Here is a 22,500-nt window from a genome sequence, read left to right as displayed (position 1 = left end):
TGTCCATCTCGGGTTGACGATGAGTGCGAGCGTGAGCGAGGTGAGGTGAGGTGAGGTGAGGCAGGCGAGCAAAGTGGTCCTCTCTCTAGCGCTCTGCTCTGGATGGAATGTTGCTTTGAGATGCAATGCAGATCACAGACGACGAACTGATAATTTCACTTCTCTCTGTCTCCGTCTCAGGCCAATCGAAAACATATGAACCCCACGATCCCCACCCACATCCCACCTTCCCTCTCCCTCAGGACAGGGCCCAGGAACCCGTTTGAACCCAGAACTAGAGAAGGATGCACTACAGATACGCTATGGAATGTAACTAAGAGGCACTAGAGGAGGGTGGTTGGTGGTAAACGTGGTGTTAGTGGTGTCAGTGGTGGTGGTGTACGCTGTACGATGGAGCAAGCATATGCCGCGTAAAGGGGTTGCGTGATTAAGAAGAAGGGAGGGTGGGGGAGAGATGAGAAACCACAGAACATGCCACACAACGACAGCTAGCATAGCAACAGCGCGTACAAGCAAATACACAGGAGACAGCCTGGAAAAAGGGTGACGGGGATTGGGGTTATCGGAACCGGAAACGGAGACCGCCAAACACCGAACGTGATCGTGACAAATGGAGCTGTGTATGTGCCTTATCAACAAAGCTGCTTTGAAGATAGTAGTGAGACTGGTTCGTTTGTTTATTGAACCTACCATAGGTTGCAGGATTTTTCGTTAATGCTTATCCTCTCTAGAGTATTGTGTGAACATTTTGGATCAATCGAAACCACACTGACAAAGATATTGATTTGAAAAAATCTGCCACTTCATCCATCTTTCTATTCGAAGAGGTTTTCCCAAAACCAACGCTATCGTATCAAAAATAATTCTGAACCGATCGATTTGAAATTTTGAACACTTAATTTACTTATATACCTCATTTAAAAGGTAGGACCGTTGAGTTTTCATAAAACTTTAGATACTTTTTTATGTAAACTTGTTTTTTAATGCAAAATCGTAGTAGACATCACTTTTTCAACTTCAAACTGCTACCAAAAATCCGGACGAATAATTTGATACTCCACAAAAACTCAACCGGCCTACGTGGATAATCTTATAATGCATCCACCCCGGCCATGGCCACCGAAAAAGTGCCTTTTTCAAACATACCTCTAAATATTGAATGCCATGAACGTAGTTTTCGTCAAAGCTTCCCAAAATTACCAACAAATTTTCTTCAAAAGTTATCGTTTATAATGGCATATTCCAAACAAAATAAAAAGCAATGATATTCGAAAAAAAAATCTTCAAAGAATAACCCTATTTTTGTCCCGAATTAACCTTAGTATCCCCCATCACATCACAGCACCACAGTACGTTCAGTTCGGTGATTCGGACGAAAGAAGAAGGATCATCGGGGCGACAGCGCGAGGCGCCCATTGGCTTATGATAACGCCACTATTCGCAAAGAAGGAATTGAGGAGTGCAAGGGCGGGTTAAAGGGTCGAGGATAAGCTGTAGGAATTACGTTACCTGAAGTGGGACCGGCGACACCTCCACCGACGGACACACCACCGTGTGGCTGTGGCCAGATTTGCAACAAGTACTTGAGCACCGCGATCGGTTGTGCGTGATCGATCTCCTCATTGGCACCGACACTAGCCGAGTGCAACATCAGCGGTGGTCCAAGGGCAGTCGCTAGGGCCTGTGCCGACATCTTGTTGCGCTCCGAGGCCGACACGACCAACGACAGATGGTCCAGCAGAAATACGAGCGTGGCCTACAATCGAGAGTGCGATTCATCGTTATTATATTCTGGACCTGCGATTGCGACCACCCCGAACTTACCCTGTTTGCACGCGGCAAACAGTCCAGAATACTGAGCATAAGTTTGGCATTACCCTCGGGATCGTCCGGTAAACACACGCCTGCAGGGGGGAAAGCCAAGAAGAAGAGAAGAGACGATCAGTGGGACAGAACTAAACTGAGCTACAGCACTACCTAGGGCGTCCACCGTCATCTGGAACAGACACTTGGTGAACAGTGGTTCCGGTAGCTCCCTGAGATAGTCCTTCAGCACACCGGTGATGACGTTGATGTCGGGTACGTGCTCCGGTGTCAGCTCGACCGCACGGCTATTCCTCTCGAATGCCTCCCTGGAAGAAGGAGAAAAGAAACCATTTCAAAGTGGGGCTAAGGTATTTCCCTATTTTTTACAGTTTTTTAATAAATGTTTTGCCCGAATGCTTATGCTTTCAAGAGTATTAAGTGAAATTTTTGGATCAATCGAAGGAAAACTGAAGAAGATATAGATTTTTGAACAACTGCTTTTCATACCTGGATCAATACTACTCGCTACTTAGAAGCGCGATTCCCAAAACCTACGTTTTCATTGTCGGTGCCCATCGTAGCATAAATACTACTGGACCGCTCGATTTAAAATTACTTAATCTTCACACTATTTGCCAGAAAGCTCCGTTGAGTTTTCATTAAAACTGTTGATACTTGAAAACAATTATCTAAAACTTGGGACTTAGAGATAACGCATCACTTTTTCAACTTCAAACAGCTACCAAAACAAATCAAAAACTTGAAAATACTCCAAAAACTCGAAGGGACTACCTGGATAAACTTATAATCTAACAAAATAATATTGATTTATACATTTCCGATGATCCAGCAGAGAGTTATGATGGCCAACGAAAAATATACATTTTTGCAGATTCCCCTTTTTGAGATTGGATGCCATGGGCGTAGTTTTTAACAAATATGTCCCAAAACACAATGAACTATTCTTAAAAAAGTTATAGTTAAAAATTAAATTTGGGGGGAAAAAAAGTCGAATACTTTCTTAACAAAACATCATCTCAAAAAGTCCCATCCCAAAAGGCCATCACAGAGACTAATCACTTCGAACGTCTTACCGTAGCAGTCGCTTCTTGGTCGCGGATCCGCACAGCCGATAAAGCCCAATGATGTCCAGACCGCGGCGTTCGACCTCCTCGACGCAGCGGCGCAGTATGATAGGAACTGGGGCACATCCCGGTGCACCCTTCGATTCGCGCGTCACCACCGTCTCCAGATCGGCCCCGAACAGGGCCGGTACATTGCCCCGCAGGCTCGGTAGACCCCGGCGTCGGAACAGCTGGAACGGATCGGTATGCCGGAGCCGCAGATAGATGGTACCCCTCGGTTCGACCTACAAAGACACATTTTGGGATCAATATTCTTGTTGAGATTCTTGAAGATAGTGAGTTCGCGAGTGGCGCCTACCTTGAGGGCGAGCTGATGGATCGGTGATTGTCGTAGCAGTGTCGTGAGCGAAAGGGCACCACGATAGCACAGCTTATGCCGATGCTGCGGATCCCAGGAGTACACCAGCACATCCAGCTGCTTGTTGCACACCAGATCGAGCTCGAACGATTCATCCCAATCGAACTGCAGATCCCCGGACCGGACCACCGTGCGCGCCTTATGGATCCGATCGCACTCCAGCACACAGTACAGATCCCGGATCAACGGTTGCTGCTGCAGCGGTTGTGTCGACGTCTCCGACATTGCCCTCAATCCCCGGCCCGCCAGCAGATGAATCCACAGCATCCCGGAAATGCCGACCGCATCGACGACCGGTTTATCCAGCTTATACTTGGTGTACTCGGCCGGATTGATATCAATCTGACGGTGAGGGCGTGGTAACGTCGTACTCGGTGTCGGCGCCGGGCTCTGGTGTCCGGCCAGGGCCGAAACCATCGATCCCGGTACACCCGCCAGCCCGAGCCCACCGACCGGACCTTGGTGGGCACCTTGCGTTAGTTCCAGTAGCTGCCGCATACGCCGCACGCTCGGCGAACGGATCGACGACGGTCCACCGATGTGCTGCGACGACAGGGAGCGTACCGGTAGCGATGACATCCGGGGACCGCCGGCCGCCATCGAGTGCCGATCGAGTGTACCACCGATGCCGACCCCGACACCACCCAGTCCGGTGCGGCTACTGTAGATGTGTTCGGTGTTTTTCAGCACATCGTGAATGTTCTCGGCACTGCACGAAAACCGGTGGGCCCGCTGTTGGTTCAGCAGATCGCGGGACGCTCGCATCTGCTCGCAGATGGCGGAACTGCTCGGGGCGCGCCGCAACCACGCACGGTACTCGTCCGACGTGAAGATCGACGGGCTGGCGGTGATGCGATTGCGCAGATCGCGGATATCCCTTCGGATCGGCAGTGAGTATTCCGGGGCCGACATGTTTCCATCCGCTTCATCCTGTAGCCGGTCCTGGTGCCCGACCAATCCGGCCCGACCGGCACCACGGAGACCACCGAGCCGTCCAGCACCACCGCCACCGCCACCGCCACCGGCCCCTGGCCGTTCACGGGGTAACGAGTTAAACTTGGCAAACTCGGGACCACCGCCGAGGGCTTGCGTGCTACCGCGCGGTGCACCGTGGATCGTGTTGTTACTGTTGCCCGCCATTGCCGGGTGGTTGTAGTAGTAGTAGCTCGGCCGGGGACCGATCGTTGCTTCCGTATCGCTGGAATAATCGAGCGCGGGCCGAGAGCGACGCTGCAGGGAAGCGGTCGCCCCGAGTGGACTCGGTCCGTACTTGGAGGCTGGGCGCTGGGAGCTGGGCACCACCTGATGATGTCCGCCATCGTACCGTCCGTACCGCCCCAGGGTACCACCGGCGATCGGTGCCGCACCGACCAGATCCGATTTGAGGCTCGAACGTGCCAACAGCCCGTGGCGGCCAAGGGACGCATAGTCGGCGTACTCGACGCGTGGTAGATGCTGATCGGAACCACTCCTCGGGAAGCGCTGGTGGGATTGACTCATCGCCACACCGGCACCACCGGCCGACATCCGGCGGTTGGTCGTCGCCGACGTCGCCGTCGCCGCCGCCGCCGGTGATGGATAGAAGGCGTGCACCTTCTCGGCCAACGATTCCAGGGTGCCGGCGTTCTGGTAGTACGAGTGGGATGTCTGAAACCCGTGCATACCCTTCGGTTGCTCGGTAATGACCGATGGTGGCGGTGGCGGTTTGTAGCCCCAGCTCGGTGTTTCCACCCCGGGGCCACCACCGCCCCCGGGTCCACGACCGCCACCACCACCACCCGGGCCACCGTAGTACAGGTCGAGCTGTTCGCTTTGCGGGCTGTAGTTGTTTAGGCCGAGCCCGAGCCGTGACCGGGATTCCGTCATTTCGCGTCCATCGCCGGTGCGACGCTCGCGGGATGATCGGGAGGAACGGGGCGCTCGATCCGAATCGTCCAGATCTTCATCGCGCAGATCCCGTTTGATGACGACCACGGGCGGGGGTTTCTGTTCCGGGCGGGACATTTGCGCGGGGCCGGGCGAGTTCGTGCCACGGTTGCCTCGGCGTTGACGGATCGCTAGGACAAGGCGCCGTGGGATCGACATGATGATGACGACATCGTCCAGTGACATTCGCGTTACGTCGACCAGATTGACGGCCAGGATTTCGTCTCCGACCTGACAGGAAAACGGAGAGAGAAAGAGAGAGAGGGAGAGAGATAAGTACATTTTACTCAATCGTGGACGTTTCCAAACGAACTACGACACTGAAGATTTCTGCCTTTCCGAACATTCCGATTCCGACGGATGTGAACCGCGAGGACCACGTTTTGTTACTGGTAGCCTTTGCACGCCCATTTCCCATTTTCACTATTACCATGCTTTCTATTTCCTGTCCTACAACAACATTGCATTGTTTGGTTGCTGCATTCCGGATGCTAAAGTTAAGCAGGAAAATAAAATTCTACAGTATGTAGAGAGGTTTTTGAGGGACAAGTACCCGTCAGTGGCAGAGCATAAGCGGGAAATGCATGATCCAACAGCAGCAGTAGTAGCAGTAGATGCTGTGCCGCTTGAAAAGCATACAGTGCGAGGAGCGGTAGATGGCGGGGTGGTTTACTTCACTTTGTGCAGCGGATCTCCTTGGGCTCGGTTTTTTTGCTTTACTGTACGGCTTTTGAAAAGCAGTAAGAGGAATTGTCTTGTGCAGTATTGCTTTTGTGATTAATTCCATGAAACGCTCGCTCGACGCTCGACGGTGCTCGTACGTACCAGAGCAGAGGTTTTCGGTCCAAAAGAATTTCATTTGCGGAACGGCACTTCAAGGGTAACATAGCGACTGGTTTATGCAATTAGGAAACGCTCGCCAGATGCTTAAATGTATCACCGTGAGTTGACTGCAAAGCTGAGATTGAACATCGAGAACTACCACTCATAAATCCATGCCGCACTGTCAGATCTTTTAGTCTAGCAAAATGTTTGGATTGGAATTCGTTATTATCTCATCTTTTGGTTATGGTTTTCAAACTCCACGCAATTGCATGATCTTTCCTAGACTTGCATAAGCGAATGTAATTTCATCAACTTCACCAATAATACTTGCGTGGATAGTGATTTTGCAGAGCGTTTTGAAAGCCCTCTGCTTGCTATATAAAGGAACAACTGCCCGGAAATGAGATCTTTCCTCATAATAATGTGTATCGTCAGTTGTAAATGGCTGACGCCATTCAAAACTGGGCGCAACGTGCAATTCTGAAACCATTTTGTTGTTGCTGTTCCATGCTACACTTCTAACTAAGGATTACTGCATAGAACAGACTGCCTGGTCCCAATAGTACTATAATTAACCGATGCAATCTTTCATAAATAAATCTATAATGGACTTGTAACATACCAGTTCATGTTCCTGATCCTGAAGCCTAACAAAATAATCCGAGATCCGAGAAGAGGAGAAAACATTCCATCAGCTCTGGAACGCTTCGATGCTAAAGCAACGATTTACGCCCACGATGGCAATGTTTCGGAAGGTCTATTTTTGGAAGTGCGTCATGGTAAGGCATCAACGAATGAACCACCAATGAATGTATGGTCCATGCGATAGATGTTCTAATTTCGGAAATAATTTGAGCCTTACTGGAGCCCCGAAAAAGTATCAAAGTATCAAAATCTCTTCATAATATCCATTTGTTCAAGCGACAGCCAAAAGATTTTCCGATTGGTTTTCTGTGTTGCACCCGGCAAGTTGCACGGTTACAAGATAATGTCAGTAATAATGCTGCTGCACCAAGCAATGTAATGAGAAGAAACTACCAGCAAGAACCAACAACATGATCTATCTCAATCCTAACACCTCTCTCACTCTCTCTCTCTCTCCCGCTCTGTACCCCAAAGAACAAAAGGAAAGCTCTTCCAGCTACTGAAACTAGAGAGAAAAAAACCCGATGCGGATCACTCGCGAACCGCGAACATTACATAAGCCACCAAACCATCTGTGTAGCGGATGATACTGTCCATGAAGTACGGCGAAAGCACATTACCCAAAAGCACCTTTCACCCCTGATGGAGGCGCATGGTACGATGGAGGCGCCAGGTGCGCTGTAAAAACGAACGAAGAAAACTGAAAGCATCGCTACCTCAGCTGGCATGTGTGTGTGTGGGCCGTGGTAGCCTGGCCCAGCACAACCCACTAACCGAAGCGTTGCGGACGGCTAACGAGGTTAGAAGAAAGCGGTTAGTGTTTCTCGTCCGGTAGCGTCAGATAAAAAGCATTTTCCGGTACGTGGGCACCCCGGGCGCCTAATGTCTTTGCATCGATTGATTTAACCCCGGGGGCTCTTCCATTTTTATCATCGAAAGATATATGAGTGCGTGTGGTACCAACAGCACTGGTGCCGGTCCTTCAACCCGTCCGTTATTATATGGAACCACATCAAACATAGGCCGACCAACACCATGGTCCGATTCGCGACCGAATCTAATTCGCTCCGAACAACTCCGACTTAAATTGAAACTTTTAATGAGATACCGCGACGAAGAGAAGCATTCGCCTTTGTGGTTTGTTCAATTATTACTTTGCAAAAACCAATGACCACGGAAGTACCTTTCGTCACTTTGCATTGTCCGATTTGGTACGTCCGTTTGATCATGGTGGCTGTCCTTTCAACATCCCAGATGTAGGTCTCGAGAGTCTAACAACATTTGTTGCAACCAAAAACCAACACCCTCCCGTAAGTCCCGCAGCCACCGACGTGGAATTCGCCGAAAGTTATCAAACTGAAATCAATTCCATTCCTTTAACGGTGCCTCGAACTGACGCTCTGCATTGCTGTGAGTGAGATGCAAATCCACAAATTCGAAAGCACAATATGCCCAATACACCGTAACCTCTTGACACTGACAGCGACATGTTGGACACCGGAATCGGAACCATTACGGTGCCTCCTCATGCCAGCCTCATGTAAACCGGGCGCGATAACATGCCCCTTAACTTGCTGGCAAAAGTTGGTCGTTTAAGGGTGTGGTGTGTGTGTGTGTGTCTGTGTGTGTGTCTGTGTGTGAGTGCGAGCAGGACTGTCACCAACTTTCCACCGACTCGTTTGCTGCTGCTTCTTCTTCTACTTCTTCTTCTTGTTTTCCACTGCAATAACACCCAATTTTACGCCTCACAACATGGAACAACCCTCGCTACTGCTACCCCTCCACCGCTCCCCCGTCTAACAGTCCCCTTAATTGGAGTTTAATTGAAAATGGCTTTGGGGACCGCAGGAACCCCTCCGTGGGTGGTACTTACGCGCAGGCAGCCACTGTTGTAGACGGCCGACTCTAAAGCTATCCTAGATATGAACACTCCGTCCGACCGGTCCGCCCCATTGCCCTCGCGGATGTACAGTCCGAGTGTTTGGCCGGGCCGCTTCACGATCTCCACCAGCTGTGTCGAGCGCGCCACGCACCGTAACGCAACACAACGCAACCAGGAAAGCAGGGCGAGAAGAGAAAGAAGAGCGAAAGGACATTTCATTATTACATACTTTCAGGGGCACATCGCAATGAAGGACAAGCTGCTGGCGCCAAAAAAAACGAACGAACCTGCACCGTGTGCCGGGCGTCACTTTTGTTGAGAAACTTTTGTCCGGCCTCGATCGCCTGCCGGCTGCCCATGCACCGCGGCTCCAGGATGCGAACTATCATTTCACCGCGCCGTTCCACCACCTAGGAAGGGAGAGAGAGAGAGAGAAAGACAGAGAGAGACAAAAAAAAGTTAGGCAAACCAGACGTAAGTTGACGATCAAACGGACACGCAACGCGTGTGCGTGTGCGTGTGCAGCATCCACCACCTCCACCACCACCATCGCTGCCCAGAGGAAGGAGGGTTCGGACCGGTCCAAACCAACAGCAAAACTCAATTAGTGTCATCACAAACTTTCGCTTCTGCTCTGGCGGACGACGACGACAGTGACCTTGGGCAGAGTGACAGCGTCCACCAGTGTTCAACGCGTGCTGGCATCCCTTCTCCTTCTTCTTCTGCTTCTTTCGCTTCTTCTCCGTACCAACGAACCAACCAACAGCCGAGCACCAAGGGCTTTATGGTTTTGTTTTTTGGCCACTTAACGATGCTCGCTGCTGCTGGTGCTGATGCTGATGCTCCTGTTGCTGCTAGCGCTTGTGCTGTTGTTGCTGGACCTGGAACTGGAGCGGAAAGCTGTTTGCTTTGATGTAGCCACGAGTACGAGCACAACACAACAACATGAGCTCTCCAAACCACCACGAACACAAACATTGTGGTTGCGGTTTGTTAGGTTATGGGGTAAACCCACGGTCTAATGACAGGCCAACCAACCGACCAAGCAACCGACGGGCAACGGAATTAACGGCGATTGTGGAGTGGAACGGGTGGATCGATGCATCTGATAAAGGAGCGGAAAAAAAAGAGAAGCATTCTTGCTTTCTTGCTTGCTTACCTCCAGTGCGGCGGCCGTACTCGGATCGTGGTCATTCTCGACCGCCTCGATCTGCCGGAAGATCTCCGAACTAATGCCGGACACCTTCCGGAAGTCGCCCTGCAGCAGCACCGGTTCCTTGTTGCTTTGTCGCTGCTGCTGCTGCTGCTGGTGATGTTGCTGCTGCTGCTGCTGCGAGTGTTGATGCTGTTGTTGATGATGTCCCTGCATGTTCTGCTGTTGTTGTTGTTGCTGCTGAAGTGTCTGCGCCTGGTGCGAAGGCATCGGACCCGGCGGTGCCCGGCCCGGGCTAGCGGTAAGGTCAGGCACGGATCTTCCATTTTCCTGCGCGGAACGAATCGGAAAAAAAATCAAAGAAGAAAAGAGAAACCCCCGGGTTAGTGTGGTTCGATTTGCAAACGATGCTATTTTATTGGACACACACAGTCGGTCCCTCTTCCTTCTGTACCAGCAATCGGTACTCGCACCAATCGGTTGCAGCTCGCAACGAATGCACTAATAGGTGTTGGAAGCAAACACATCGCCAGTTCAGTCCGTTAAATGGGAAAAGTGTGTTTACTCGACAGAAATGAGTAATTGTGACGCGGTAGAAATTTTAACATAATTTCAATCAACCTTAAGCAGGCTCCACACGCGTAATAGTATTGGGTCAATATTCTAGGTTACTTAGATTTAACTTATTCAGGCTCTGCAAAGTGTTTTCCAGATACTGAAAATATGCTGAATATATCAAAGTAGCCTGAAATATTGACCAATAATATTGCGCGTGTGAAGCTGGTTTTAATTAAAGCAATTTTCTTCTTCCCAAACTGTTTTGTCGCATAAAAGCAAAATCTATTCGATCATATTCATCAGAGATTAGGGCGTTATAATCGAGCCAAGGAATTTTTGGTAGTTCTTTACAGCGAATTTCCAACCGAAGACAAAGTTCATCGCATTTTCAACCGATCTGAATAACGCCAACTTTGATCTAACTGAAAATTTTTTATTTCGACCTTTTTTTTTTGAGTTCTTAACGTAAAGTTGCTGTCGTGGCCGTGCCTTAACCTTAACGAAGAAATTGGAAACTCCTTCCAAAAGGCCAACCACCGGGAAAAGAATGAAGCTCTCCACGGCAATCGCGATCCGGCAATCCTGTTATAAGGCTCGATGCGAAGACGCGAACACGAACAATCGATGATTAATAATTCAGAAGCCATCAGGCCGCAGCCCCGGAGCCACCAGCATTCTTTCCACCCAAAGGACGCACGCCAGCACACCAACAAGCAGCCATTTTCATCTCTGGACCGCTTAACGAACCATATCAAAGGCACCACGCCTGAAGCGTTGCCTCGGTTTGCCGCGTGGCCCAATGGCCACGAGGCGCTGTTTACCGTTCGACATGTTGAACAACAACACCTTTCGATGCTTCGAACAACAGGAAAAAGGAAAATGGATGCCACTAAAGAGCGATCGATCGGTAGGTGAGAAGAAAATGGGATGAGAAGTGGATGCTGGCCCGATTTCGGCTTTTGCCCAATTGGTGAACCAATCGAAATGGTGATTTTGCCGGCGGATTCGATGAAATGGCGTCAATGGCGAGTCGATTCGACGGTCGATATCATTATCACGGAACCTCATGGGCTCGTGAGCAAACATTCACCGAGAACCATCTGCTGGTCTGTTGCCCCGGACCCGGAACGACGTCCGATTGACCGCTTCCTGGCCAGCGAAACACACACACAAACACACGAAGACAAACCGAAACCAAGTGCGGCATCGCACCATCATCGGTCACCATCCACCGCCACGGATCCCGCCGCCGGTCGCACTTTGCATTGCTAATTCGCTTAAACGCTTCCCGCTAATTGGAGATACTTTTCCGGATTCAATTACTATCTAATCTGTGCGAACCATGCCACGCTGCGCTCCTCCACGTCGTCGTGCCAGAGACGATGGCCAACGTTAACCGCAGCCAAGTGTCGGCTTGGTAGAGCCCGGTTCACTCCAACCGGTTGGTGAAAACGGTCAACCTCGAGCGCGAACTTCAACGAGTTCCGTTCCGTCCCGTTTCCGGAATTGGACGCGCGCACATTCCAATGCTCAAGCCAGCCCGCTATCATCGTCGGTCCATCGTCCGTGGCTGTCACCGGGAAACGGCTCGCGTACCGTGAGTGTCACACAATGAGCGATTGTAGAAGTCCGGAACCTGCGTGACCGGATCATGGCATGGCGATCAACGTTTGCGTGGTAATGGAACGAGGTAGGAGGATACCAGGATATTTAATGGACAGTTTAGCGGCTTATCGCGTTGGAACGAGCACGAGAATGAGAATCTAAATGCTTACTCGAACGCAAAATGGTTGTCTCTCTTGGTTGCAAGCAATTGTCACGCCTTTGTAGCCCAACTGACAATCGCTAAAGTATCGTCCGTCTAATATGTGTGTGTGTGATACGGTGACACGGGACGGAGTCACTCTAATCTTCCTCGAGAAGAATCCCTATTATGTATGATGGGTTGTTAGACGTAATCCGTAAAATAATTCAGCTTCAGCATTCAAGTATTAGTGAAGCGAGTATTAGTGAAGATATCAGAAAAATGCCTGTTCTTGTTCGTGGTTTTCAATAAAAGAAGCAAACAGATAAGGCTTTAAAAAGCTATTTCATTTTCTAGAATATATTAAACCAAACAAAGTGAGAAACAAGGTTTCTTTTCTGTGTATTTTAAGGAAGAAAAAGGAGCATCATCAAACAGTTGTTCAAAAAAGTGAACATTTTTCGGTTAAATGTTCATAAATGATTCACATTCGACATTAATTTTATTTGAAAACATGGGAACTGAAAAGTTTCTTCAAAGTTGCAACATGGAAGTTAGATCATTCTTTTCTTCAAAAAAGGGTTTAAAAATGTATTTACCCAACATAATAACATTCAGGCGTCTTCATGTTCTGTATCTGTCTCACTAGTACTTTACTACGCCTGGGTGAATAAGACAAAATATTTCCCAGGAATTGCCCATATTGACCGATTAAAAATGATGCCGAAGTACCATTAACTGAAAATGCATAAAAGATTTATAAATAAAGGTTATGACCTAGTCAAACATGTGAACACATTCGTTGTGGTTTGTTTGTTGTTTAGTTGCAGCGTTTTCAACTTTAATTGTATTCATCTATAAAACTTTAGAAGAATAAGCTTTCATAATATTGAAACGCATTTTCATTTTTTGAGGAATATTTATATAATCCAGCTTTAACATCGATAAAGTCCACCTTTGAATGCTATATAGACAACATTTACTGTGATAGAAATGGTTGAAAACTATTTTCCTACCAATCGAAAATAGTGGTAATCCAATCGAAAATAATGGGGGATAGAAATGGTTGAAAACTGTTTTCCTACCAATAAAAAATACAATGTTTTTTTAAAATCAGTACATTACGAACTGCACTCTGCTGCCTACATTTAACACCATTAACGCATAAACGAAGCTTGCACCAATAGATTGGCCAAAAGAGTGTTGGAACAAAGGAGCTTAACTTGTTCAAAGCTACACAACAGTAACAACTCTTCAAGTAACAACTCATTGAAACAAATAACAATCGAGACTACACTAATGGCACCGGGCAATTGAGTAACATGTAAGTTGCTCTTACAGTCTACACTCAAACTGCAATTGAAGGTAAGTAAAGTCTACCACAAGGATATCAAATGCATCTCGCAACATCACTTGACCACGGTTCACGGTGATGTAATTGATTGATTGTCCGATCGATTGTACGTTTCCAGCTCGGTCAATATGGTTTCACTTGACCCAGGTCCGCAGGTGAAATCACATTCTTCCACATAAGCGCAGAAAGCGCAATCAGCTACACGTTCACGGAATATGCGGTCGCAATTGTCCGTCCGACCATTTGAATTACTCGTGATTGGTTTAGGAGACAATATTTACTTAAGATGATTGTTTTAAATGAAATATTCTCCCCCTGCTCTGACTATCACTGCAAAATAATTACATTTCATAATGTAAATCTCCATACGGCACGCGCTACTTTGATAGCTAAACTGTAAATAATTTTCAAATAGAATGGTTGAAGAGTTTCCCGCTTTTTGAATATGTAATGAAAGAGAACAGTATGCCACCGATTTGATGTATTACAATATTATCCTTCCATGCTCCAATATTATCATCTTGCATCATACAAAAACACTAATTCGTACGAAACTCCAAGCTACATCCATCGAGCGTCGGTTTTGTGACTGATACAACATTACACACACATCCAAAGTTCCGAAATGGTGGTATGGTACCCCATTTCCAAGCCACCACTCGCCGAAAAAGGACGAGCAAAAGAAAGTCCATCCATCCTGTCACATCCTGTCCAACACCATCACGGCACGGCAAGGCTACCGAACCGGCAGAGGCCAACACGGCCAGCGGTTGGACCTACTCACTGGGTTAATGCGAGGCAAAAATAGCAAACACCGCTACCCTTACCCTTTCTCTTCCCCCGGGCAGGGTGGAGGTGGGCCCCCCCGGGGGTCCGCCAATGCACATGCCTGTTACATTTGTGGCCAACCTGACAGCAACACATTAGTCCCACCATCTATGGTAGCTATTCTTGCACACACACACGTCCCTGGAACCCAAGAATCGACGCAGCTGGAAAATGTGTCAACTCCATCGATTGCAGCCCAACGCTGGAGAACTCCGTTGTGGGGAAGCAATTTGTAGAAAATTGATCAAATGAATGGACTCGAGATACAATCGCGACCACCAACGCCCACCATCGACCATGGGACCGCCTCATGTATACTACATATATCTTGCGCTGGCTACAAAAAACTCCCCCTCCACACACACACACACACGCACACATACGGAGATACAAATGACCGACATTCGGGTGGTGGAACTGGACAAGCTGACACAAATCATCATCATCATCGTCATCATCAGCAGCCAAACCGGACCACCATCATCAACATCATCATCCTCGTGGAGGGCCAGAGCTTGCAGCGTTAGTGTCTGCAACTGCAGGACGACGACGACGATGCAAGGACCTTCCTTAGGAACAGGGAAGCCAAGAGAACGCGTGGAACCGAAACAATGAAAACGGATTTCCAGTGAAGCGAACGGCCATTGTGTTACTCGGAAACTATACCATTCCCTAACGGCCTAACACGCTTCCTCACGGAATTAATCTACAAATTAGTCAGTTTGCGGTCGCCACGGCGCCTTTCCCCCGGGGGTTTTAGACGCCAACTTTCAAGTCTTTCGTATTCCTGGGTGTTTGTTGTGTTTGTTTGCAGTAAAAACGTGTTGTTCCCAGCCCCAAAACTATGGGGTTTGGTTTGCTGGCGTCGGCATGCCAAGTAATAAGTCTCTGGCAACCCAGAACTCGGGTGTGCAGCCCAGAAACCCACTTCATGCGCCCATCTTTGCATCTCATCTGGAGCTCCCACATTAGCCAACCAGCCAGCCAGCCAGTGAGAAAAGAACTCCAATTTGGTTCTATTGGATTTCTGGTGAAGCATGGAAGGCAAGACAAGTGGAAGAAGACGTGCAAGGGGAGGGTGGCACACGGTGGCCTCCCGGCCGCGGGTTCTGTTATTGGCATTTCGTAACTCATTAAAAATGTACTTTCTGCTCCCGTTTCCAGTCGTTCGCTTCGCTCCCGTTCGCTCGTTCACTCGGTTGCCTCAGCTGAAGTCAGCTGAACGGATGCAACACCCTACCATCCACCCACGCCCGCGCCCCCGCCAATCCACCATGGCGTTCGATGGTGCCACCTCCCCTCGAACAATCGACAAGGTGGTGAAGGTAGTGGTGGTGGTGGTGCTGGTGGTGGTGGTTTGGAAAACTACGGGTTGCAATGAAATTTTCACGTTACTCATTGGCCCCGTCTCTGGCACACCACGACCACCACCATCCAGCACCATCCTGCTCCAGGTTCGATGCTAAAAACCGTGACATTACGCTACCAGCCAGCCAGCGAGCGAACGAACGAACGACCGAACGAACCAGTCAAAGGGATGATGTGAAGGAGCAGCGGAAAGGTGGCGACCGGACCGACCAAGCAGGCTATGGCGAGTCGGTCGGTTTGGCTTTGGTAGTAGTGGTGTTTGAATGAAATTTTCCTCTGTTGAATAGCACTCACTCTCTCGAGCGCGCTCTTTCTCTCTCTCTCTCTCTCTCACTCAAACACACACATAGACACACGTCTCGAAAGGATACGTAGAACACGAAGATCACATAAACACACACACACACAGAGCTCGAGAACGACGAAATCACACACGCAAGCGCGAAACGAACGCCAGCAATCCTTGCACAATCCTTCGGCTAGCTTCGAGCTGCTGCTGCTGCTGCTACTGCCTGGCTTGGCATGGCCTGGCATGGCCTGGCATGGCCTGACCACCTACACCGGGCAGCCATGGTGAAGAGCATTTCCCGCGCATACCCACCCAGCCCGCCTGCCCCTTACCTTATTCGCACGCACTTCCTCCCCGAAACAAAACCCGTGCTTAAGGTGGAAGTGGACCCAAGAATCGGCGATTTTTCCACGCTTTTGCTTCGCTCGTAGTAGATATTCTTCCATTTCGGACTAGGAAGAACAGACTATTTGGGGGGAGGGGAGTGCGGGTGGTGGGACCACGGCGGACAGAATTTTCCAACTCATCGGACTCCCTCCCTTCCCCGCTCCTCGTCCAAAATAAAAACCACACCACGAAACTCGAACAACGAACATGCATGCATATGCGAGAATGTGTGCGTGTGTGTGTGCGTGCGAATGGGTTTCGCCTTAAGGTTGGAGTGCGTCGTCGCCGTCGTCGTCGTGATCACCCGTTACACACTGGCACAGTTTTCCCCATTTTTTTTTGGGGGCCGCACACTCCATGGCCGTTGGGACCACGGGGTATTCGCGGTGCGGGAGGACCACGGAACGAACGACGGATTAATAATGCAGAACGGCAAGAAAAAGGGAAAGAACGGCCACCGTTGGAGGTTTGGTTGGAGGAGCGTTGTTCCCGGTACCAGGCACTTCTGCTGCTCACCTTGCTACTCCGCGAGAAGAAGCACCCCGTGGTCGCACTATCACACATTGGACCAGAATGTCACTACTGCAGCTTCGGCACGGATTCTACGGATGTCACTGACGTTGCTGCTGCTCCTTCTACAGCTTCTGCTTCTGCTACTACTCCGGTTGCTACGATTCACTACGTCGGTACGCCTACTGCTCATCTGATATGTTTGCGTTCGGTTTGGTCGGTACTCCTCCTTCGCCGACCAGTATTTGGACCCTTCGGGAACGTCGGTTTTGTACTACTTGGATACAGCGCGCGGATAATACGTGCGTGCTGCTGGACCACGGGAATTGCTCCGGGTTGGCCACCTAGGCGGTCACGAACTCGGTGGATTCCATCAAACTCACCACCCACCATTCCATGGTCGGTAGCATGCGTGCGTGCGTGCGTGCGCGGGTGTGCGCCACTGTGTTGGGTCACCTTCACGGCCGTTATCACCGAAATACGGAGCAATGAGAGGGGCCAAAGGACTCCTGTGAACTCCGATTTACTCCACTAGCACGGAATCTTCCACACTGGCAGCACAGGACAGGCACTAAAGCGTGTGCTGAGGGCTACACACCGAGTTGAGGGCAGCGCTAGGGCTAGAACCGACCGCACACGACCGCTTGGTGCGAATCACTCCGTCACGTCAAACATGGCGCTCGGAGTGTTCTAGGGACCACCGTAGAGCTGCTCCTTCTGCTGCTGCTGCTGCTGCACGGTTTTGGAGAGCAAAAGAGCGGCCATCATCCGGAGAGAGAGAGCAGTAGCAGCAGTAGTAGTAGTAGTAGTAGTAGTAGCGCGTATCCTGTCGTGCCCCTCCCCCCTGCACCACCCACTTTTGTCACTGTTCTCGTCGTGTTCTCGTGTTCTGCTCTCTCGTGGCCGAAGCAACGCGTGTGTGCGCCAGGACGAAGGCGCCTTATCCGTTCCGGTTACAGTAACACCGATTCTTCGCTTCACTGAGGGTCGACTTGGAGAGAGCAAGCGAGAGAGCGCGCGCTCTCTCACGTCATCCATTCATCCGCCATACTCTTGTAATGTCATCCACGCGAGCTAATACTACTACCAGCGGGCACAGGCCAGCTGTACTCTCCTGTAGTAGAAGTATAGACACTTCAAATAGAGAGAGAGAGAGCGCGAGAGCGAGAGAACGCACGGCTGCAAACACTTTCACCCACAATCTAGCCGAGATGCCGAGGATATACCGAGTAACGGTCGATTACGCCAGGTTTTTGCCAGGTGAAGAATGAAACAAACAAACGTAAGGACAACGAGTGAGTGAGCGAATAAGGGAGCATTGGTTACACTGTTACCACGCTTAGAGTAATACATCACTTCCCCTCCATGCGAGCGAGGATTGTGCGCTGGTGTCTTTGTGTGAGCGAAGCGACTGTTACTCCTCCTCCTCCTCTGCACTAGGAGCAGCAGCAGCAGCAGCAGCAGCAGTAACGAGGGGCCTACGAGTAGATCAACTGTGGTATTCGCATGCAAAACTTGAACGAAAGTTTGATGTGCAGGTCCGCGCTGTGGGCGGTCGCTGGTTGCTTTGATTGCTGGAGGAAGAAATTAAAAAGGACCACCTCCTCGTCGACCACCAGCTCGTCGACCGGATACGAGATTTAAATGTCAGCCCGTGGAATCTCGTGGAGGCGGTCACCGTTGCGTCAATGAAGTGAGAGATTGTTGCGTGGGGTCCGAACCGCCGACATTTGCAGTGCGGATTGCCGTGCGTAGGGGTGTTAGCCTCGGATTGCCGGAGATAATAGAACAGTGTGGGCTGTCCTTGGAGTAGAGTGGGATAAGGGTAGTCGATTTATCGACGAGACAACCTCCATTCAAATGAACTCCCATTCCCATGAGGTAACCTTTTTAACTTCTGTTCTGTGGTTGAGTGGGTGCATCCTTAACAATTGGTTAAACATGGGTCACTGCATTGTCCGTTAGGGGGTACGAGGTCCATCCAATCCCTCCTAGTAGTAGTCTGCCCCGAAGGTACATGGACTTCCATCTCAACTCATGGCATCGATAGAGCATTCCTGGTCCGCTGGCCAGTTGCTGTGCGTTCTGGTGGATGCCATCTGCAAATCCCTTTCCCGAGGGTATGTATCTGGACGCACATTGCCTTTCTCCGTTGCCTTGTACCTATTCCCTACACTCCCGCTTGTTCATTTCTTCTGCGCACTGTCCGTATGACCTTCGGATAATAAATCTTTCCGCTCCTCCTCAACCCATAATTGGCCCATCATCAATCAGGGACTGTTGGTGGTCTCTGGTGTGGTGGTCTCTGTTGCTGCAGAGGAAATTATGTATTAACCATTAATGATCGTTATGCGTGTCGGCGTGTCGGCATGTCGGCGTGTCCGGTGGCATGCTGCTCCTTGGTAAATTAAAACCAAAACAACAAAAAAAAAAAGGTAAAGCAGAAAAGCAGATTCCCGTTCTATTCACCCTCTCTCTCTCTCGATTACCTCCAGTCCCTCCCACCGTTCGCCCGTTTTGCCTGACGCTCGCCTGTCCTCCGCACTAATTAGTCTCTGATTATCGGTCATAAATATTCGATGCTCGACGGTCGGTGCCAGGGGCGTAATGCGCGCCCAACGGCCGCAAACCCCTCCACCGTGGTACCGAGATTCGAAACTCGTTCCGTTTCGGTTCCGTTATCGAGCCTTGGCGCTCTCTCTCTCTCTCTCTCTCTCTCTCTCTTCCTTTCTCTCTGTAGTTGGAGCGAGTCCATTGGGTCATTCAATAAACGAATAAACGGATTGCCATCTTGACTCGAACTGGGAACTGGGCATCCGGGCAGGATACAGTCGATGCACAGCGATCTGCACCGTTCCCAGAGCATCCTCGATGCTCTCGACCTCTTTCGCTATCCCTTTCCCCCCTCCACAGAATGCATAAATAGTGATGATGGTGGTGGAGGTGGTGGTGGTGGTGGTGGTGGTGGTTGTGCTACGCTTTGGGTTCAGGAAAAAAAACAGATACGAGAGAAGAGGGAACGGCAATCGTAATGATTATTGACCTGAACGGTTGTACCGCCGTCCATTGGCTACCTTCTCCTACCCCACACCAACACATAGCGTGTCCGGTCCGGGGTGAGGGTGTCTATGTGACAGTTTATGTTAGCGTACGCCTACGCTACACTACGCGTTGTGCGAGAGCAAGGATCATAAATGTCCTAGAAGCAAACGGGAGCGAGAGAGAGAGAGAGAGAGAGAGAGAGAGAGAGATCGTGCGCGGCCGAGTGGGGTCGCAGAATATCGATTAACGTCTAGATTGTACCAAATTATGGCAACGATCCCACCCCCTCCGAACATTCCACACAAGCACAAGTTATGTATTCTCGACCATTCGACCATTCGCAGGAGGGATTATCAACGCGGAAAAGCGTGTGATTGTGGCATGCAATGGCTAGGGGAGACCCCGGGGTGGTTCCACTGGACCACTTTGCATCGCCACCATCCCCTTTTCATCCCCTTTCCATCTCCATTTGCATTCAGCAGCAGCAGCCTCACTCAGATGAAAATCCGTGAGCAAAAGTCTGCCCGTTAGTATGGGTGTTTGTGTGTATGTGTGTGAGTTTGCGTTTGAGAGGGAAAGGGGTTGGAGTGGCGATGACAGGGGTGTGTGTGTTTGTGTGTGTGTGTGTGTGTCGGTTGTACTACGCTCGGAATCGGAATACTATCAGTGGCAGCGTTGCGGCAATGCAACCGGATGCAGCAGCAGCGCTGGTGTACGGTGAGCACGAGCACGTAGTACGGGACTACCTAGGGCTAGGACAACGAGGCCAGACCAGCGTACTACACACAGACAAACCCACCCGCGATGCTGCACGCCAGGAGAGCAGATGCGAATGCGAAACCGAGAGAATGTTCCGGCCTACGGGGCCGGACCTACGTGCCAAGTGAGAGCGGCACGGCATACAACAAGTATGCAAACACACACACACACACACACTCATTCACTGCACATACGCTGCGAGAGGACAGTGCGCTTCGAACGGGAAAAAATCGGAGAAAAAAACTCCTTCACCGGATGGACATTCCGATGCATAAAGTTTGGGAGAATTGTTGCAGTCCGATCCGGTGGCACGACTACACGCATAAACGCTGCCTATCTCCGCGTCATCTGGATGTGAGAATCACACAATGAACGTACGAAGCAGCAGACAGGTGATGGTATTGTGATGGTAGGGAGGGGGGATGATTACGACTCCCCCCCCTCCCCTCCCCCCCCCCCCCCCCAAAGTGACCCTAATCAGCCGTGACACAGGAACCGATTACGAATGGCACGTTTTGGTTTGATTTTTGTTTTTTTTTGTTTGCTTTTCCGTCATTTTATTTTTCAAGAATGCAATCGCCCACGACAGCACGAATCCAATAGCTTTTGGGCAGGAATTTTGCGAAACTTCTCACTCCCGACCAATTCCCTGGTACCACCCCCCCGGGGTTCGTCAAGAAGATGGACAGTCGATCGATCTCTGAATTGAAAACGGGTTTCGCACGACGGGGATTCAACATTGCTCGCATTCTTGCACGTCCTTTACACTAAGGTGTGGTTCCACGGTGGCCTTTCCCCCGGGCCTTGAACACTTGCGGTGCGTTTTTGAACCCCGGTTTTTCGGTGGGGATGCCAGCATGCACGATTCATTTTAACGGAGGTTTCGCATCATTTCAGTGATTAAAGCCCGATTGCGCCGTTGGTGGGAAGAGGAAACTCATTTCCGAAGCCACATCCCACACATGTCGGGAAAACTACCCGCTTCCCATTAGCCACTCGTTCATTTAGTTGATTGAGTCTCGGAAATGGAGTTTTCTCTCCATCCGAACCCGTTTCAATTTTGAACCAAACTCGGTCCCCGCCCGGGGCGCCCGGGTCGCCTTGCCAGGTCGACTGCTTTGCTGCTTCAGTTGAGTTAGTTCGGTTGAACGGGGAAGGGGAAGGGAACTACATGTTTTCATAAACCCACTGTACGGTTACTAGGCGTTCTAACCGCGTCCTATCACAACACCGGCCCAACAAACGTTCCGCAATTTTCTTTACTTCTTCCGAAATAGCTAACAGTGCGTTCCCGAAGGGCTTTTACTTTATGCCGTTCGACTCACGCATTCCGCGAACAGAGATATTCGTCTCAGTAACCATGTCTGCCAAGGTTCAGTTTATTGTAGATCTGACGGCTCTTATGAGTTTATCTTTGCGGCCCTCGAGCAGCACATTTCTTCGCCCAACAACTGTTTCGCGTTTCTCGAGTTCACTTTACCCTTTTCGGAAGTACAAGGAAGACATTGTGGCTTCCTATTACATTTCGGTAAGTGTGAGAATAAATGTAAGGGCGGTTTGTCTTTACATGGTGTGATGATGGACAAGTGTCATAAGGGGGTTTCCAGGAAAAAATGCATCTACATTCCATGGCACGAAGGATATCCGCGATTCACCAGAAAAGTACTACATTGACTGCAGATATTGGTGGATGGTGCCTGAGTACATGTATGGAAGGAATTTCCCTTGGGTCAAAACCAGGATGTTTCCAGACAATAACTCCAGGTTTTCTCACGGCAGACTCGCGCTTAAGTGGCCATTGCGTGCGAATAAAACACGTCGACCCATTTCGTAAAGTCTTCTTACGCCTCTCCGATGCTCAGATACTACGAATGAAATCCAAATGAATAAGGAGTTGGTTGAAGATCTTGTCATCCATTTT

At 49.9% G+C, this 22,500-nt stretch overlaps 1 protein-coding gene across 3 annotated transcripts in view; it reads right to left on the bottom strand.

Moving 5' to 3' along the window:
* The window catches only part of LOC125949105 (rho GTPase-activating protein 100F), a 35,369-nt gene that overhangs the window by 5,605 nt on the left and 7,264 nt on the right, over positions 1-22,500 (bottom strand). For 2 of the 3 annotated variants that reach the window (XM_049675806.1, XM_049675805.1), the window contains exons 3-10: positions 9,747-10,070; positions 8,875-8,997; positions 8,579-8,716; positions 3,250-5,466; positions 2,901-3,175; positions 1,975-2,132; positions 1,825-1,904; positions 1,510-1,756 (exon numbers count right to left, since the gene is read on the bottom strand). In XM_049675806.1, coding sequence (XP_049531763.1) covers positions 1,510-1,756; positions 1,825-1,904; positions 1,975-2,132; positions 2,901-3,175; positions 3,250-5,466; positions 8,579-8,716; positions 8,875-8,997; positions 9,747-10,070 — 3,562 coding nt within the window. Of the gene's footprint in view, positions 1-1,509; positions 1,757-1,824; positions 1,905-1,974; positions 2,133-2,900; positions 3,176-3,249; positions 5,467-8,578; positions 8,717-8,874; positions 8,998-9,746; positions 10,071-16,784; positions 16,931-22,500 lie in introns of those variants that run through there. The other variant, XM_049675807.1, reaches the window with a different exon arrangement.

This window comes from Anopheles darlingi, chromosome 2 (assembly GCF_943734745.1).
Source record: "Anopheles darlingi chromosome 2, idAnoDarlMG_H_01, whole genome shotgun sequence".
NCBI lineage: Eukaryota > Metazoa > Arthropoda > Insecta > Diptera > Culicidae > Anopheles > Anopheles darlingi.
The sequence above is the reverse complement of the archived record's forward strand: the minus strand, read 5'-3'. Positions and strand labels throughout refer to the sequence as shown.